Below are 16,712 nucleotides of genomic sequence, written 5' to 3'. Positions count from 1 at the left end.
TCCCGCTAGCATTATCAAGGTTGAATATGGAATCTGTTGTATGCTTATTTGGTTCTGCTGTTTGTTTTATTACAATGCGGGCTGATTTTCGCACAGTTGATTATGCCAACTTCAGTTTCCAATAGTTTGCTGGACAGAACCTTCAGTTGGGTGGTCAATTCCCTAATCCAGCCATTATCAAACATTTTTCACCTATGGCCCCTCCTTGGACTCAGCTCAAAGTCTATGGGCCCCCTTCCCTGTGAAGCAGTCAAGTTTCGTTGGTTTCTTCTGTACTTCTCTCCTCCCAACATTAAAAAAAAATTAATATTATGTGAGATGAAAATAAGAAGATTTGCTGTGGGCTGTAGGTCCCCCATTGAGAATGGCAGTTCAAACCCATTAACCTGTTAAACAAGCCAGTGTTTCATTTTGGGACACCACGTTATTTACGTTGCAGAAACAAATTTCTATGAAGTTGATAAGCAAGTGCTTTGCTATCACTCAGAAGTCTATCATGCCTTTTAGAGATGTATTTGACCCTCATTTCTCTACAAAGAAATTATCCAGTGTATTTTTGAAAGTTACAGGTGAATCCACCATTTTCGACAGGGTAATCAGTTTTTACTCAGAGCAAAGATACCGAACTATACAGGAACTTGTGGGGTGCACTCTAATGTAGTGGTTAGTGCTGCATTATTACAGCGCTAGCAACCCGGGTTCAAATCCAGCATTGTCTGTAAGGTTTGTATATTCTTCCCACGTCTGCGTGGGTTTTCCGTGAGTGCTCCAGTTTCCTCTCACCCTTCACAACGCACGGGGGCTTGCAGGGTGTATTGGGCGGCATGGGACCCTCAGCAAAAAGGGCATATTACAGTGCTGTGGGTTTAAATTCAAACGGGGATTACTTTCATTCATTTATGCCTTTTCCTCATGGTCAGTGTAGGATAGACCAACTCGTACTCACCAGAAGAACGTCCAGTGTGTTCAACTCCATCAACTCCTGATTCACAGTGCTATTGTTCACCTGCAAGATACCAGTGACCAGCTTGACCACATGTACCCGCGTGTTCCCCAGTGGTGGGTCAAGGATGCCCCAGGTTGTCACCATTTTACTTTTCTATATAGAGAAGAAATATTTAAAAAAAACATACAGGAAAGGTAAGAATGAAACCTCAAAATAAAATCTCAAACTGGAAGTTACTTTTTGATGAGAGATGTAGTAACATAGGAGGAGGAGAACTCCATTGCTCACAGACATTGGAACAGAAATAGGCTCTACAGCCCATAAAGTCTGACCCACTATTCAATCATGAGCTGATCCATTTTCCCCACTCAACCCAACTCCCTGGCCTTCTCCTCGATCCTTTGATGGGCTGGCTAATGAAGAATTTATCAATCTCTCCCTTAAATACACCCAATGACTTGACCTCCACAACTGCCAAATTCCACAGATTTACCCCCCACCCCCAGCTAAAGAATTTCCTCCACATCTCGTTTCTAAGTGGACACCCTTCAATCCTGAAGTTGTGCTCTCTCCCATTATGGGAAGCACCCTTTTCACATCTACCCCGTCCACGTCTTTCAACATTCGAAATGTTTCAATTAAATCCTCCCCCATTCTTCTAAGTTATAACAAGGACAGGCCAAGAGCTCTCAAACGTTTCTCATATGATAACCCTTTCATTCCCTGAATCATCCTTGTGAACTTCCTCTCACTCCTCTCCACTGTCAGTACATCTTTTCTTAAATGAGGAGGCCAAAAGGTGCTCACAATACTTCGAAAGGGGTCTTACCAGGCCTTAAGCCTTTACATCACATCCCTGCTATTCTATTTCTCTTGAAATGAACGCCAGCATTACATTGCCTGCTTCACCACCGACTCAACCTGCAAGTTTACCTTCAGGCTATCCTGCACGAGGACTCCCAGATTCCTTTACATCTGGGTTTTTTCAATTTTCTCCCAAAATGCATGATCATACACTTTCCAACATTGTGTGTCATGAGTAAGACTAGTTGATCTATAATTCTTCTGTGTCAGATCCCCATATACTTTTGAATCTATGGGAATCTGACATATGCATGTTATGTAGGACGAGATGTCAATATCCTTTATTGCACTCCTAAGGCTTGTTGTCTAGATTCTGCAGGGTAGCCAAGGGAGTGGCTGGGTTATCAACTGGATGCCCTCCTTCCTCAGTAATTCGTTGACAGACTCACTGGAGTGCATCCCGGCATCATACCCTAGATGCCATTCATCCACTTGGGGTGTCCTTTCCCCTCATTCAGAGCCAATGACTACCCTTTTTCAGCAGCTTTACACAGAGGTCTTTGGCTGCTTGTCAGTGTCTCTTTTCTTGCACTCCCAGCTCCCGGAGTAGCCTTGATGTTGATGTGGCTACAAATCCTCTGCAGCCGACTTCAACCGGTCGGACCACATTGCTGCAAGTTCAGTGTACCTCAGTTTCCTGCGCACATATAATCTAAGTTCCGAAGAAACGACAAAACTAAGCATCCACGGCAAATCGAGTTAGACTACAACAAATATTGCTCATCCAATTTACCACAATGTTATCTCTCTCTCTCCCTGAGTGAAGACAGTCCCTTCATTCAACAGTTGTTTCCTTATAACCAGTGGTTCGCAACCTTATTTTCTTTTCACTCACATACCACAAGTAATCCCATTTTAGTTAGTAAGGGATTATTTAAGGTGGTATGTGAGTGGGGGAGAAAGGTTCAGAACCACTTCCTTGTACTGAATAAGACCTCTGGTTCTATATTTTTCAATTAGAGGGTCTGGCACCATTAACTCGATAGAACTCGATAGAAAAATTTATCCTGAAACAACATTTCAGTTATAGGTTGTTAACTGGAGCCCGACCGGACTTGGAGAAACAGAGGAATTGCAGGTATTTTAATCTTTGAGCAAACAGTGAGAAGCTGGATGGAGTCAGCACCTGTGGAGAGAAGTGGTCAGTCAAGCTTTGGGTCTAAGCCCTTTAATCAGTAAAGTCTTGACCATTTCTCTCCTGACTGACTAGACTTACTGTCATTACATCGCACCGTCGTTCAAAATTTGAAGCAGCTGACCTTAATTGCAATCTTCTTTCTTTGGCTTGGCTTCGTGGACGAAGATTTATGGAGGGGGTAAAAAGTCCACGTCAGCTGCAGGCTCGTTTGTGGCTGACAAGTCCGATGCGGGACAGGCAGACACGATTGCAGCGGTTGCAGGGGAAAATTGGTGGGTTGGGGTTGGGTGTTGGGTTTTTCCTCCTTTGCCTTTTGTCAGTGAGGTGGGCTCTGCGGTCTTCTTCAAAGGAGGTTGCTGCCCGCCAAACTGTGAGGCGCCAAGATGCACGGTTTCAGGCATTATCAGCCCACTGGCAGTGGTCAATGTGGCAGGCACCAAGAGATTTCTTTAGGCAGTCCTTGTACCTTTTCTTTGGTGCACCTCTGTCACGGTGGCCAGTGGAGAGCTCGCCATATAACACGATCTTGGGAAGGCGATGGTCCTCCATTCTGGAGACGTGACCCATCCAGCGCAGCTGGATCTTCAGCGGCGTGGACTCGATGCTGTCGACCTCTGCCATCTCGAGTACTTCGACGTTAGGGGTGTAAGCGCTCCAATGGATGTTGAGGATGGAGCGGAGACAACGCTGGTGGAAGCGTTCTAGGAGCCGTAGGTGGTGCCGGTAGAGGACCCATGATTCGGAGCCGAACAGGAGTGTGGGTATGACAACGGCTCTGTATACGCTTATCTTTGTGAGGTTTCTCAGTTGGTTGTTTTTCCAGACTCTTTTGTGTAGTCTTCCAAAGGCGCTATTTGCCTTGGCGAGTCTGTTGTCTATCTCATTGTCGATCCTTGCATCTGATGAAATGGTGCAGCCGAGATAGGTAAACTGGTTGACCGTTTTGAGTTTTGTGTGCCCGATGGAGATGTGGGGGGGCTGGTAGTCATGGTGGGGAGCTGGCTGATGGAGGACCTCAGTTTTCTTCAGGCTGACTTCCAGGCCAAACATTTTGGCAGTTTCCGCAAAGCAGGACGTCAAGCGCTGAAGAGCTGGCTCTGAATGGGCAACTAAAGCGGCATCATCTGCAAAGAGTAGTTCACGGACAAGTTTCTCTTGTGTCTTGGTGTGAGCTTGCAGGCGCCTCAGATTGAAGAGACTGCCATCCGTGCGGTACCGGATGTAAACAGCGTCTTCATTGTTGGGGTCTTTCATGGCTTGGTTCAGCATCATGCTGAAGAAGATTGAAAAGAGGGTTGGTGCGAGAACACAGCCTTGCTTCACGCCATTGTTAATGGAGAAGGGTTCAGAGAGCTCATTGCTGTATCTGACCCGACCTTGTTGGTTTTCGTGCAGTTGGATAATCATGTTGAGGAACTTTGGGGGACATCCGATGCGCTCTAGTATTTGCTAAAGCCCTTTCCTGCTCACGGTGTCGAAGGCTTTGGTGAGGTCAACAAAGGTGATGTAGAGTCCTTTGTTTTGTTCTCTGCACTTTTCTTGGAGCTGTCTGAGGGCAAAGACCATGTCAGTGGTTCCTCTGTTTGCGCGAAAGCCGCACTGTGATTCTGGGAGAATATTCTCGGCGACACTAGGTATTATTCTATTTAGTAGAATCCTAGCGAAGATTTTGCCTGCAATGGAGAGCAACGTGATTCCCCTGTAGTTTGAGCAGTCTGATTTCTCGCCTTTGTTTTTGTACAGGGTGATGATGGTGGCATCACGAAGATCCTGAGGCAGTTTACTTTGGTCCCAACAAAGCTTGAAAAACTCATGCAGTTTGGCATGCAGAGTTTTGCCGCCAGCCTTCCAGACTTCTGGGGGGGATTCCATCCATACCTGCTGCTTTGCCACTTTTCAGTTGTTCGATTGCCTTATATGTCTCATCCAGGGTGGGAATCTCATCCAGTTCTAGCCTTTGGGGCTGTTGAGGGAGCTGGAGCAGGGCGGAATCTTGGACTGAGCGGTTGGCACTGAAAAGAGATTGGAAGTGTTCTGACCATCGGTTGAGGATGGAGATCTTGTCGCTGAGGAGGACTTTGCCGTCTGAGCTGCGCAGCGGGCTTTGGACTTGGGGTGAGGGGCCGTACACAGCCTTTAGAGCCTCGTAGAAACCCCTGAAGTCGCCAATGTCCGCGCTGAGCTGGGTTCGTTTGGCGAGGCTAGTCCACCACTCATTTTGGATCTCCCGGAGTTTGCGCTGAAGATGGCTGCATGCGCGACGGAAGGCTTGTTTCTTCTCTGGACAGGACGGCTTTGTAAGGTGAGCCTGGTGGGCAGCTCGCTTCTTTGCCAGCAGCTCCTGGATTTCCTGGCTGTTTTCGTCAAACCAGTCCTTGTTTTTCCTGGAGGAGAAGCCCAGTACCTCTTCAGTGGATTGCAGTATGGTAGTCTTCAACTGATCCCAGAGGGTTTCAGGGGACGGGTCCGTGAGGCGGATTGCATCGTCGAGCTTTGCTTTGAGGTTTGCCTGGAAGTTTCTTCTCGCTTTGTCTGACTGCAGGTTTCCAACATTGAACCTCTTTCTGGGGGCTTTATTGTTCCTGGGCTTTGGCTTGAAGTGAAGGTTGAGCTTGCAGCGAACCAGCCGGTGGTCAGTGTGGCATTCCGCGCTAGGCATGACCCTGGTGTGGAGCACATCTCGTTTGTCACTTTCTCGCACCAGGATGTAGTCCAGGAGGTGCCAGTGTTTGGATCGGGGATGCATCCAGGTGGTCTTAAGGCTGTCCCTCTGCTGAAAAAGGGTGTTTGTAATGACAAGCCGCTGTTCTGCGCAGAGCTCCAACAGGAGGCGCCCATTGTCGTTGCACTTGCCGACGCCATGCTTGCCCAGGATTCCTGGCCAGGTTTCTGAGTCTTTGCCGACACGAGCGTTGAAGTCGCCCAGGATGACAACCTTGTCGGCTGTAGGGGTACGTTGGATGAGGTTGCGCAGGTCGGTGTAGAACTTGTTCTTTTCTGCTGGTTCCGCCTGGAGGGTTGGAGCATAGACACTGATGAGGGTGATGTGACGCTTGTTTTGAAGTGGGAGTCGCATGGACATTATTCGGTCCGAGAGGCCTGTCGGAAGGTTTTCGAGTTTGGAGGCAATGAAGCTCTTGACCATGAAGCCTACACCAGATAGGCGTCGTTCATCCGAAGGCTTGCCGAACCAGTAGAGTGTGTAGCCCGCGCCGCGTTCTTGGAGGCTGCCTACATCTGCCAGGCGGACTTCACTGAGAGCGGCTATGTCGATGTCAAGTCTGAGGAGTTCATGTGCAATGAGGGCAGACCGACGTTCAGGTCGGTGGCTGACAGCCTTGTCTAGCATGGTTCTGATGTTCCAGCATGCTAGCTTGAGTTTGTGAGCATCTTTTGAGGGGGAGGACGTGGAGGGGGAGGACGTGGAGGGGGAGGACGTGGAGGGGGAGGACGTGGAGGGGGAGGACGTGGAGGGGGAGGACGTGGATGGGGGGGACGTAGAGAGGGAGGACGTGGAGGGGGAGGACGTGGACCTGTCCTCGGGCCTGCGCAAAGGAGCTTTTAGGTGGAGTGCAGTGCGCGCAGTACTGGCCCCACCCTTTACACCCATGGTTCGTGTGCCGGCAAGGGGGAGACGGCGGCCCCGGCCTCGGTCGAGTGAGGCAGGCGGAGGCCCCGGTCCGGACAGGGAGTGGGAGGCGGCGGCCCCAGTCCGGGCACAGGGAGAGCAGCAGCGGCCCCGGCCCCAGTCCGGGCGAAGGGTAGACGGCGGCGGCCCCGATCCGGGCAGGAGCAAGGGGGAGACGGCGGCCCTGGCCTCGGTCGAGTGGGGCAGGCGAAGGCCCCGATCCGGGCAGAGAGTGGGAGGCAGCGGCCCCAATCCAGGCACAGGGTGAACTGCGGCGGCCTCGGCCCCGGTCCGGGCAGTATGGACCGACCTAGGAGGGGAGGCAGGCCCCTCCAGCCCGGGTAAGAAACCTGCATAGGAGAAGGCCACTCCGATATAAAACCTACGACCAATTGCAATCTGATCCTTTACTAAATCCTGTGTTTCGCTTTAAAACAAATTTTGATTGAATTACAACTTAAGAAGCCTGTGGTACTGCTTATAGAGTGCATGACTTCCTTGATTAACTACCATGCAATCAAGCCTCCACCCTTTCAGATAAAGTCTTCAATTGGATCTTAAATCGGTAACTTACACCCTGGGATGGAAATGGACATGATGCATAAACCCTTGTTATTGTCAAGCAATGAACAATTTGCTGTGTGATCCTTTCATTTCAAACCATCTTTTAATACATTCCTTGATGGTATTGAATCAAAATCTTAGGGAAATGAAAGCAGGCTTGGAATGCCGAATGTGTCTCTCCATTTGATACAGCCTAATGCAGTGATTCACAAGATTTTTTTCTGTTGATTTAATGGTGCTTTTCATTACCCAAAGGTCTTGAGAGGCAGTCCCTCCTATTGTAAAATATGGAACCAGAGGTCTTACTCAGTACAAAGCAGTGGGTCTCAACCATAGGTGCTCTGTGGTTGGTAAGGAATTACTTAAGATGGTATGCGAATGGGAAAAGAAGGTTGAGAACCACTGTCTTAATGGCTACATCACGTGTCTTGCAAGTATGACTTCAAGAGCAGTTGAACTTGTTTCAAATCACAACATGTTGCCAAGGTGAAATCAACTTCAGGCTTACCTTTGGTGGGTCAAGGAGGAGCTGATGGAAATCTCGCAGTCTCAATTTGATAGCTTGGAGGGTTCCTGCACTGACCTGACTACAGGCATGGTCCACTCCAGGGGGGCACAGATCCAGCTGGCCATCAATGTTACAGAAAAGCCCACTCATACCACCCAGATCAGACCTGACAGAGAACACGCAGTTAGCAACAAAGTTTTCACCCCCACCTTTAGCTGTGCAGAGCTACCACAAGGACATTTGAACTGATAAATAAGCTTGAAAGTTAGACAAGCCAAAACTTCTCCTCTCAGGCGCTAAAGGACAAAAGTGAAGCCTGCTTTGACGGCTGCGGGTTGCTTGAATTCCTGATAACGGGGATTTTACTGTTCGCTGCTTAGTCAGTTCAAAATCTGATTTGATTATACCCCTCAATATTTAAATCCAAATGTTAGATATTTCTAAATCAGAGATCAAAGAACATGGAATCGAGAGTAAGTCAAGAGAGGTCTGTCGTGCTAAATGGACTTCTCCAGCTAACACATTCCTGAGCAACCTACCTTTGGTTTTAAAACATTTGGTAACCTGGAACTTTGCAGGAAAATAAGTGCACAGATTTCAGACAACTGCCTAGGAAGTGGGAGTAAAACACGAAAGTCGGCAAACACGGGTTGAAGTTAAATAAAGTACACTGTTTGACCTGCCGACTTTCTCCAGCACTGTGTTTTTACTTTTGCCCAAGATTGTGAGCTGCCCGCCTTGCCTTCCCCATCTAGCTTTCTACTGAGGGAGGGGCAAGAAAGGTCCATTCCATCCCAATCAGCTGTCAGGCCATGACAAATCCCTGATATGTTCCCTCTCTTCAATGTGGGTGTCTTGAATGTTCTGCATAATTGTGGTCTGTTGAGTGTGGGGATAGGGGTGGGGGGTTGGGGAGGGAGGGCTCAGACTCAAAGGTGAATTTTGTATATAATGGATTACTGGAATTGGTTTGAAAATTTATAAATAAAATATTTAAAAAAAAAAGACTGTGAGCTGCATCTAGAGCGACCAAAGGGACCCCTCCTCCAGTTTCTAAACATGATGCTGACTTTATTAAAGTCAGATTTAAAGGAGTCTAGGGTGGACCAACAAAAAGTTAAGTTTTGAAAATCAAAAGATCGGAAACCTTCAAACAAGCCGGCACTTTGAGAAAGCTTTCATCTGATCTGTAAATATATAATGGTAGGGAAGGAATGGAAGGGAAATTATTTCAGATTTATAATGACCCAAATCATGAATCAATCTATTTTTATTCATTAATGGGTTGTTGGCGTCACTGGCAATGACAACATCCCTAATTGTATTTGAGTAAGGCTGTGGAGCTCCATCAACATTAAGTATTGAGATAAAGTTGGCAAGCTTTGTCTAAAGATACTGAAGAAGTGGGGCAAATCATTTTCCATGTGCTCAAAAAGATTCAAAACAGAAGCATATATTGTAATTAATGATGCATTCTCTGCTGTATGTTTTAATAGCTTATTTCCTGTCTAAGTTCATCTACTTCCCTTACTTTAACCACATAAAAACTCCTACTACCAGCCACCATTTCTCATCTCTGCCTCAAAACATTTAAACAAAAATGTATTCTTGAAAATTCACTGACATATTGTGTACAGGAGGTTACCCAATCTCCCAGCCCTAAGATGACAAAGAATAGGAAAACGTACATTTAGCTCCACTAAAATGTTCTGCCACTTGGGATCATCTCCTCCCCCAATTCCACATTTTCCTGCCCAGTTGTCCCCCGAAAATCCATCTCAGCCTCGAACAGAATCATGTTTCTGGACCAATAAACAGACTCAGCCGGAGACATCAAAGCATTAACCTGCTGCCCTATTTGTAGTGAGAATGAATGAGGTCACCTCCTGCTGCATTTCCAGTTGATTTTCACTTATCATAAATATACATGTATAATGCGAGCCCCCACCCCCCATTTTTGAGGGGAAAAAGGGAGAAAAAATTTACCCCCGTGTATAATACGACCCCCCTCCCCTCGCCCACCCGATTCGCGCTGCCGTGTCTCTCCCCCCTCGCCCGCCCAATTCGCGCTGCCGTAAATATGCGTGTATAATGCGACCTCCTACTTGGAGCTCGAATTTTGGTACAAAAATTTTTCACATTATACATGCATATTTATGGTACTTTAATGTGAAAACTACAAGGTGGTTGTGCCAGACTGGGAAATTACCAGGGCAAGAGAAATTATTTTTTTTTATTTTAAAAAAGTTTCCCCAAACCCTTGAGTCAGAGTTAAAGTTATATAAATCACATCACAAAACATAAGCTTATCTGTAAAATAGAAACATGGCAGCAAACAAAAATAACCTTGTGTCTATTTAGACCTCAAATAACAGAAAAATCTGCAGTTCATTAATTTGCTTCACCACAACATCCAACTCTATTTCCTTCTGAGATATTTGCCCGAATTTTTGTGTAGAGGCGTCCAATTTATCAAACTGTTTGTGAGACGTGCGTTCAAATGCTGCCACTTTGGCCATTTCTAAGACCTCCCTTTACATTTAAAAAAAAATCTGGACATCAATGGTAAGATGTCCTGTAACAAAGCAAATTATTCATCCAGCTTTCTGACTAGCCCTTGTAGCTACAATGTAGGAAGCTGGTCCAGCAGAGATTCTGGCTTACAGTAATCCCTAGGATGTTGAAGGGGAAGAACTGCAAAGCTATTTTCATCAGTAACCATCATTGCTCAGTTACTGGTACAAGTTTTATACCAGGTGTCTGGATAAATAATCTAGGGTGATTAGTCCATCCCTGAAGGATGCAAGTGTTAGTGAATGAGAAAGTGAATCATTTAATTTCTGATGACCATCCTGGGCCCAAAGGGGTCATGCTTACCACCCTAACCATGGGTTACTTCAATACCTTCATCATCTCAGGCTGAAGATGTCCATCTAGGACAGTGGTTCTCAACCTTTTTCAGCCTAAGTCTCTCTTGGCCTCCAGCCTAACATGCCATGGCCCATTAGTGGCAATGGCTGAGCAAGACAAAAGCAGCTCTGTAAGAACTGCATCTTTATCTAATTTAAAGTATTTTATTTAACATTTTTTTTAAAAATCCCACATGGATGAGAACCAGTGGCCTGGGACAAAGTAGCTTGCTAGGTTGGGCTCTTTCACCTACCCTAAACAATCACTCCCTACATCACTGGCACACAGTGGCTCCAGCTATTTCACCTGCAGAGCAAATTGCAGTCCCTTGTTGGGGCTATTCCTACGGCTTTTTTCAAAGACAAAGACATCTTCCCCAGTCACACACTGATCTGACTTGAACACGATTCCTTGGTCACTCATCATTGCTGTGTCGAAATCCTGAAATCTCTCTTTACTTTGTGGCAGAACCTTCACCAGAGGGGATGCAGTACTTTGTGGCAGAACCTTCACCAGAAGGGATGCAGTACTTTGTGGCAGAACCTTCACTGGAGGGGATGCAGTGGTTAAAAGTGCCATCTCTTTACTTTGTGGCAGAACATTCACCGGAGGGGTTGCAGTGGTTAAAAGTGCCAGCTCTTTACTTTGTGGCAGAACCTTCACTGGAGGGGATGCAGTGGTTAAAAGTGCCATCTCTTTACTTTGTGGCAGAACATTCACCGGAGGGGTTGCAGTGGTTAAAAGTGCCAGCTCTTTACTTTGTGGCAGAACCTTCACTGGAGGGGATGCAGTGGTTAAAAGTGCCATCTCTTTACTTTGTGGCAGAACATTCACCGGAGGGGATGCAGTGGTTAAAAGTGCCAGCTCTTTACTTTGTGGCAGAACATTCACCGGAGGGGATGCAGTGGTTAAAAGTGCCAGCTCTTTATTTTGTGGCAGAACCTTCACCGGAGGGGATGCAGTGGTTAAAAGTGCCATCTCTTTACTTTGTGGCAGAACATTCACCGGAGGGGATGCAGTGGTTAAAAGTGCCAGCTCTTTACTTTGTGGCAGAACCTTCATCGGAGGGGATGCAGTGGTTAAAAGTGCCATCTCTTTACTTTGTGGCAGAACATTCACCGGAGGGGATGCAGAGGTTAAAAGTGCCAGCTCTTTACTTTGTGGCAGAACATTCACCGGAGGGGTTGCAGTGGTTAAAAGTGCCAGCTCTTTACTTTGTGGCAGAACCTTCACCGGAGGGGATGCAGTGGTTAAAAGTGCCAGCTCTTTACTTTGTGGCAGAACCTTCACCGGAGGGTGAAGATAAGTAACATGGCAACTTGAGATAAGTAACATGTACAAGTCTTACCAGTTATATCCAAGTCCTCAAGAAAAATAGAAATAAAAAGTTTCCACATGAAGAAGTGGAACTTCATGAAACATGTTTCATGAAACATGCTGGATATATCCAGATAAGCTGCCGAATACCGCAATGACGCAAGGTCTAAACCAGGGATTCCCAACCTTTTTGTTCCTCTGTACCCCTCGGACATTTTTATAGATTCTCGTGTACCCCTAAAAATTAATGGTGGTTATTCTCTCAGACCTAATGTACCCCCTGAAAAGTGCAAATGGACCCCAGGTTGGAAACCCCTGGTCTAAACCCAAAATGCTGACTATCCCCTCTGCCTCCATAGACACCACCTGACCTGCTGAATTCTTCCAGCAGTTTGCTTTTTTGGTACGGATACACCCTCGACAGGATCTTGTGTAAAGATTTGCGATTGCTCAGTAGTTAACTGCTGTATGAGTTGCTACCATTCATTATGGAAGATTAGCCAGGGCTTGCGTTTCTAACTGAATGCGTGACTGATATCCTTTGTGGTCAAACCTCAGAACTTTGCTCGTCTAGAGTTCAAGGGACAGAGGTGCTGCAAAAAAACCATGCGCCCTGCCTCGCACACAGTTTGATACATTAAAACCCTGCCAGCAGTGCAGCTAAACTGAAGAGTCCGCAGACGCCGCGATTGTAATGCAACACACAAAGTAACTCAGCAGGTCACACAGTATCTTTAGGAAGCCCTTTGTCAAGGTATGAACGAAAAGCAGGCAGGCACCTGTTTAAAAAGGTTGGGGGGGTGGGTGGGAAAGGAGTGGTGAAAACTGGATTAGAGCATCTACAATACACTTGTTGTGCCTTTGGATTACAGTATACATACCGGGGTCTACGTGTTTCCAATAGTGTCAGGAGTACCTGGATCCCATTAACAAGCACCGATTCATTCCTCTCGCCATCAAACATGTTGCTAAGAAGCTGCTTGATAGTTTCCTGTCTGAGGAAGTGAATCAAATGGAGATTGTGATTTTAACAAAAATCAAACAATTTAGAAGCAACCCAACTACACTGCTCTAAAAACAGTACTTTAAAAACACTGCACACTCTCAATCAACAGTTGGGAGCTTTCACACCCACTTACTCTTGCCTTGAGGCCAACTCTCAGGAACCATACCCTCTGCAAATTGACTGCAGGAGAAACAGATCATGGAACCAAATCCAATGCCCATTATACATAATTCTTGGAAAGACACTGTATTGCACCAGAAGTGTGCAAAGTAATTCAAGTGAGCCACTTGGTATGAAATCCCAAACAAACGTTTTACTGCTGGGATGAGATTAAGGAATTAAAAGGAAAAAAATCGTCCAGTGGAAGTCTCAGATCCTGAGCTCTGAAAATCAAAATCACAATTTGTCATGAATGTATCACAAAATTTGTTGTTTTGCGGCACCATCACAGAGCAAACATTTCTATTAACCATACTTCAAAATAAATAAATAGTGCAAGACAAAGTGAGGCAGTGTTGGTGATCATTCAGAAAACTGATGGCAGAGGGGAAGCTGTTCTTGTGCCGCTGAGCGCCCATTTTCAGGCTCCTGTAAATTTTTCCCTGAGGGTAACGGAGTGAAGAGGGCATGGCCTGGGTGGCGGGGATCCTTGAGGATAGAGGCTGCTCCCTGAAGACACTGTCTCTTGTAGGTGCCCTCATATCTTCTCAAGGTTCACTATAAAAATCCCTTTCTATCCAGACCCTGCAGCTACTGGCCATTTGAAAAACTGTCTAAGGTTTACACCATCGAACATTTCTTGGCTATGCAGCTCGCATGGTTCTTTAAATGATTAAAATGTCCCCAATAGATCAGCATGGGTAGCCTTGTGCAATGCATGATTGCCCAATAAAGTGGTCTGAGCCCTAACATTACATCTTAGGACAGGTACCTTGCCTTCTGGGGAAACTAAAGCCAACAAAGGAATAGCTGCAAATCTGGTGCTGAAGGCCCCATCGTAGGCAGCAACACTACTGAAAGCAAATCAAAGGGGGAGCAGAAACACATCTTTGTATTTCAGCGGTTATTTGATTTGTGTCATTGGGTGTGTCACTGAATTGAAAGAGAAGCCCTCCACTCCCTGTGCAGAGCCGATACAGCCTGGACTCAAAGGTCAGCAGGAACCAAAACACTGGGGGAGAGATCATTACACGTACAGTAATTTTCAAGTTTCCACCTGAAACGTTCTCTTTCACCACCAAACTATCTACAATATGCACTACAGATACTCATCTGGGCTTCTTTAACAGTGCCTCCCAAAACCTTGGTCTCTCCCATTTAGAACAGCAGGACATGGAATCTCTCCTTCGGTAACCTGACTCGTTCTCTGCTATTTCTTTCATTTTATTCATCTAGATCCTGGAACAATGCCCAATTTTTTTTTAAAATCATAGATTGGAGCAGTTCAAGAAGGTGACAGCAACATTTTTTTTAAAGGCAGATGAAGCTGACGACATCCCATAAATAAATACAAATAATTATCCTACTTGCTGAGATTTTTAAGTTCCGTCACAGTCTTCAGAGATAGAGGGAAGGTAATATTACCTCACAGAAAAGCACAAAAGCAATCCCACTGCCATAAATCAAAATGAAACTCATTAAGCTTACTTTTCCAGTGTGGTGAGCAGCTGATCAGGTTCCGGACTGTCTTGAATTTGAATCATTTGTTCGCGGCTTAGTCGGATAATATCGCAGAGGGACTGGGATGCATTAGAGTGTTGCTGAGATGAAGAAAGCAAAGACACAAAAGTTAGGACATTCAGTTTCATTGAACCAGAGTTCTGCTCGCAAGGTTACACTTATGGTCATCAGAGAGGACCGGGCCGCTGCTTAGGATCAAAGAAACGTTTCAGTAGGCAGTGACAATAAAGCGACAGATTGTTGCAAATATTTATCTGCTTCATTTGCCATTTTTATCTGGACCGGCTTGTGCCCAACTCTAGATTCATTAAGAAAAACTGCTGGAGGAACGCAGCGTCACTGGGAGAAAATGATTGGTCGACATTTTGAGCCGGTACCCTTCATCAAGACTGAGGATGCAGAGGGGAGATAGCCAGTATGCGGAGAGAGGAGAAAGTTTCCGGCATCTGCAATTTTGCGCGTCTCAAGATCCACCAAAACTGTTAACTCTCTACCCTCTTCCCAACTTAGGAGCAATACTAGAATATCTGGAATTCAAGCAACCAGTAGCCTCAAGAAACTGCCCCCCCCAAAAAATAAAAATTAAAAAATTTTTTAAAAATCGCAAAAATTGGGGGAAAAAAACCCAGAAGTTTAACGTTAGTTCTCCATTCACGCAACACACAGTCTCAAACAAGCGGGAAATTAACTTATCCGGCATCTATCAATCCCTGTAGGTGCCGGATACCAGGGGTTTTAATTGCATCTGCCAGTAATGTTCATTGCCGCGAACAAATAGATAAGATTTTCCTATGCTTCATAAGTGATCAACTTTTTAAGTACATTCTCGGGCAGATTAGTTGTCTATATAGCTGCCAATTTGCACACAAAATAAATGGTTGCTTTGGGACTGTTGATGAGACAGGTATCAAAGCCAGCCTGCTCTCTCTTTTAGTATGGAGGATAATTTAATGCTCACCTAAATGGACAGTTGGGGCTTTAAAGGTTCAAGCTAATATCTTGCGAAGCAATATTATATCCGCAGGGTGGGTACAGAGCATCAAATTAGACACTCAAATTGGTAGGGGGTTCTTCAACCTGTGGGTTAACTGCTCCACTGGGACTTATGCTTAAAACTTCTAATAATTTCTTTCTGAACAATCTACGTTTTAGATATTCCTTTCTATAAATCAATTAAAATTTGTATTAAATATAATTATACTTTAGGATCATTGCCACTTGGATATCCTACGATCAGACACCATCTATAAAATTAATAGATCCAAAAAAAAGTTGTTTTTCCAAAATGGAGAAGGGCAAATTGCAGAATAAAAGATTGGAAGTACACATCTGCTGCCAAGACTGACACCTCCCTATTAGCTTTTCCTTTTCAGATATCAGGTGTCTGAACAAAGCATCTGCAGTCGCATCTAATACCCAATTTTCCCTTAACCTCAGGAAGAAGATTGGCTGGAGATACTGAATCTACAGAGAACTGGGATTTAGCTAGTCCGGGCATTTCAGCAGTGCCCTCACCCAAGCTACTGTTCAAAAATACACAACTGGGCCTCACCTACCTTTTGGAAGAGACATTTCTAGAGAAATGGGCAATGCACCAACTCATTGGGTCACTAAAAGCTGTGTGAAAGCTTGATTTAACACAAGAACATAAGAAATAGGAGCAGGAGCCGGCCATCTGACCTGTCAGGTCTGCTCCGCCATTCAATGAGATCATGGCTGATCCGATGATAGGCTCACCTCCACCTACGGTACCTGCCTTTTACTCCTCTACCTTGATCCCCCTACTAGGTAAAAATCAGACTCAGAATTTACTGTCATGAAATGAAGTAGCGTCGAGGGAGTCACATGATGGAGTAGTGTCCGGTAGGAAAATACCAGTCCTCTCCAGAAAAGAAGAAAAAAAGCGAAGAAAAAGCAAAGCCCCAGACACACAAATCACAACAAATAAAAAATAAAGGTGTGGAGAAAATGACACCTAAGAAAGAAAAACCAAAAACAACGGGAAGAAAAGAAGAAGGAAAGACATCGGAAGAGAAAGGTGAATGCCTTACCTGCATGAAAAAGCAGGGACCCGCTGTGGAAAGAGGAGCCCACTCCCCGAGGTTAATGGGGACTCCACAGGCTCGCGACCCATCGACCGCGGGACTTCAA

The 16,712-nt window shown here is 45.6% G+C and overlaps 1 protein-coding gene across 7 annotated transcripts in view; it reads right to left on the bottom strand.

The window, feature by feature from the left end:
* Positions 1-16,712, bottom strand: part of LOC138748449 (serine/threonine-protein phosphatase 6 regulatory subunit 3-like) — a 128,722-nt gene that overhangs the window by 49,481 nt on the left and 62,529 nt on the right. For all 7 annotated transcript variants that reach the window (XM_069908695.1, XM_069908693.1, XM_069908696.1 and 4 more), the window contains 4 exons: positions 14,529-14,641; positions 12,757-12,870; positions 7,649-7,814; positions 947-1,099 (listed from right to left, as the gene is read on the bottom strand). In XM_069908695.1, coding sequence (XP_069764796.1) covers positions 947-1,099; positions 7,649-7,814; positions 12,757-12,870; positions 14,529-14,641 — 546 coding nt within the window. The remainder of the gene's footprint in view (positions 1-946; positions 1,100-7,648; positions 7,815-12,756; positions 12,871-14,528; positions 14,642-16,712) is intronic.

This window comes from Narcine bancroftii, chromosome 13 (genome assembly GCF_036971445.1).
Source record: "Narcine bancroftii isolate sNarBan1 chromosome 13, sNarBan1.hap1, whole genome shotgun sequence".
Lineage (NCBI taxonomy): Eukaryota > Metazoa > Chordata > Chondrichthyes > Torpediniformes > Narcinidae > Narcine > Narcine bancroftii.
The sequence above is the reverse complement of the archived record's forward strand: the minus strand, read 5'-3'. Positions and strand labels throughout refer to the sequence as shown.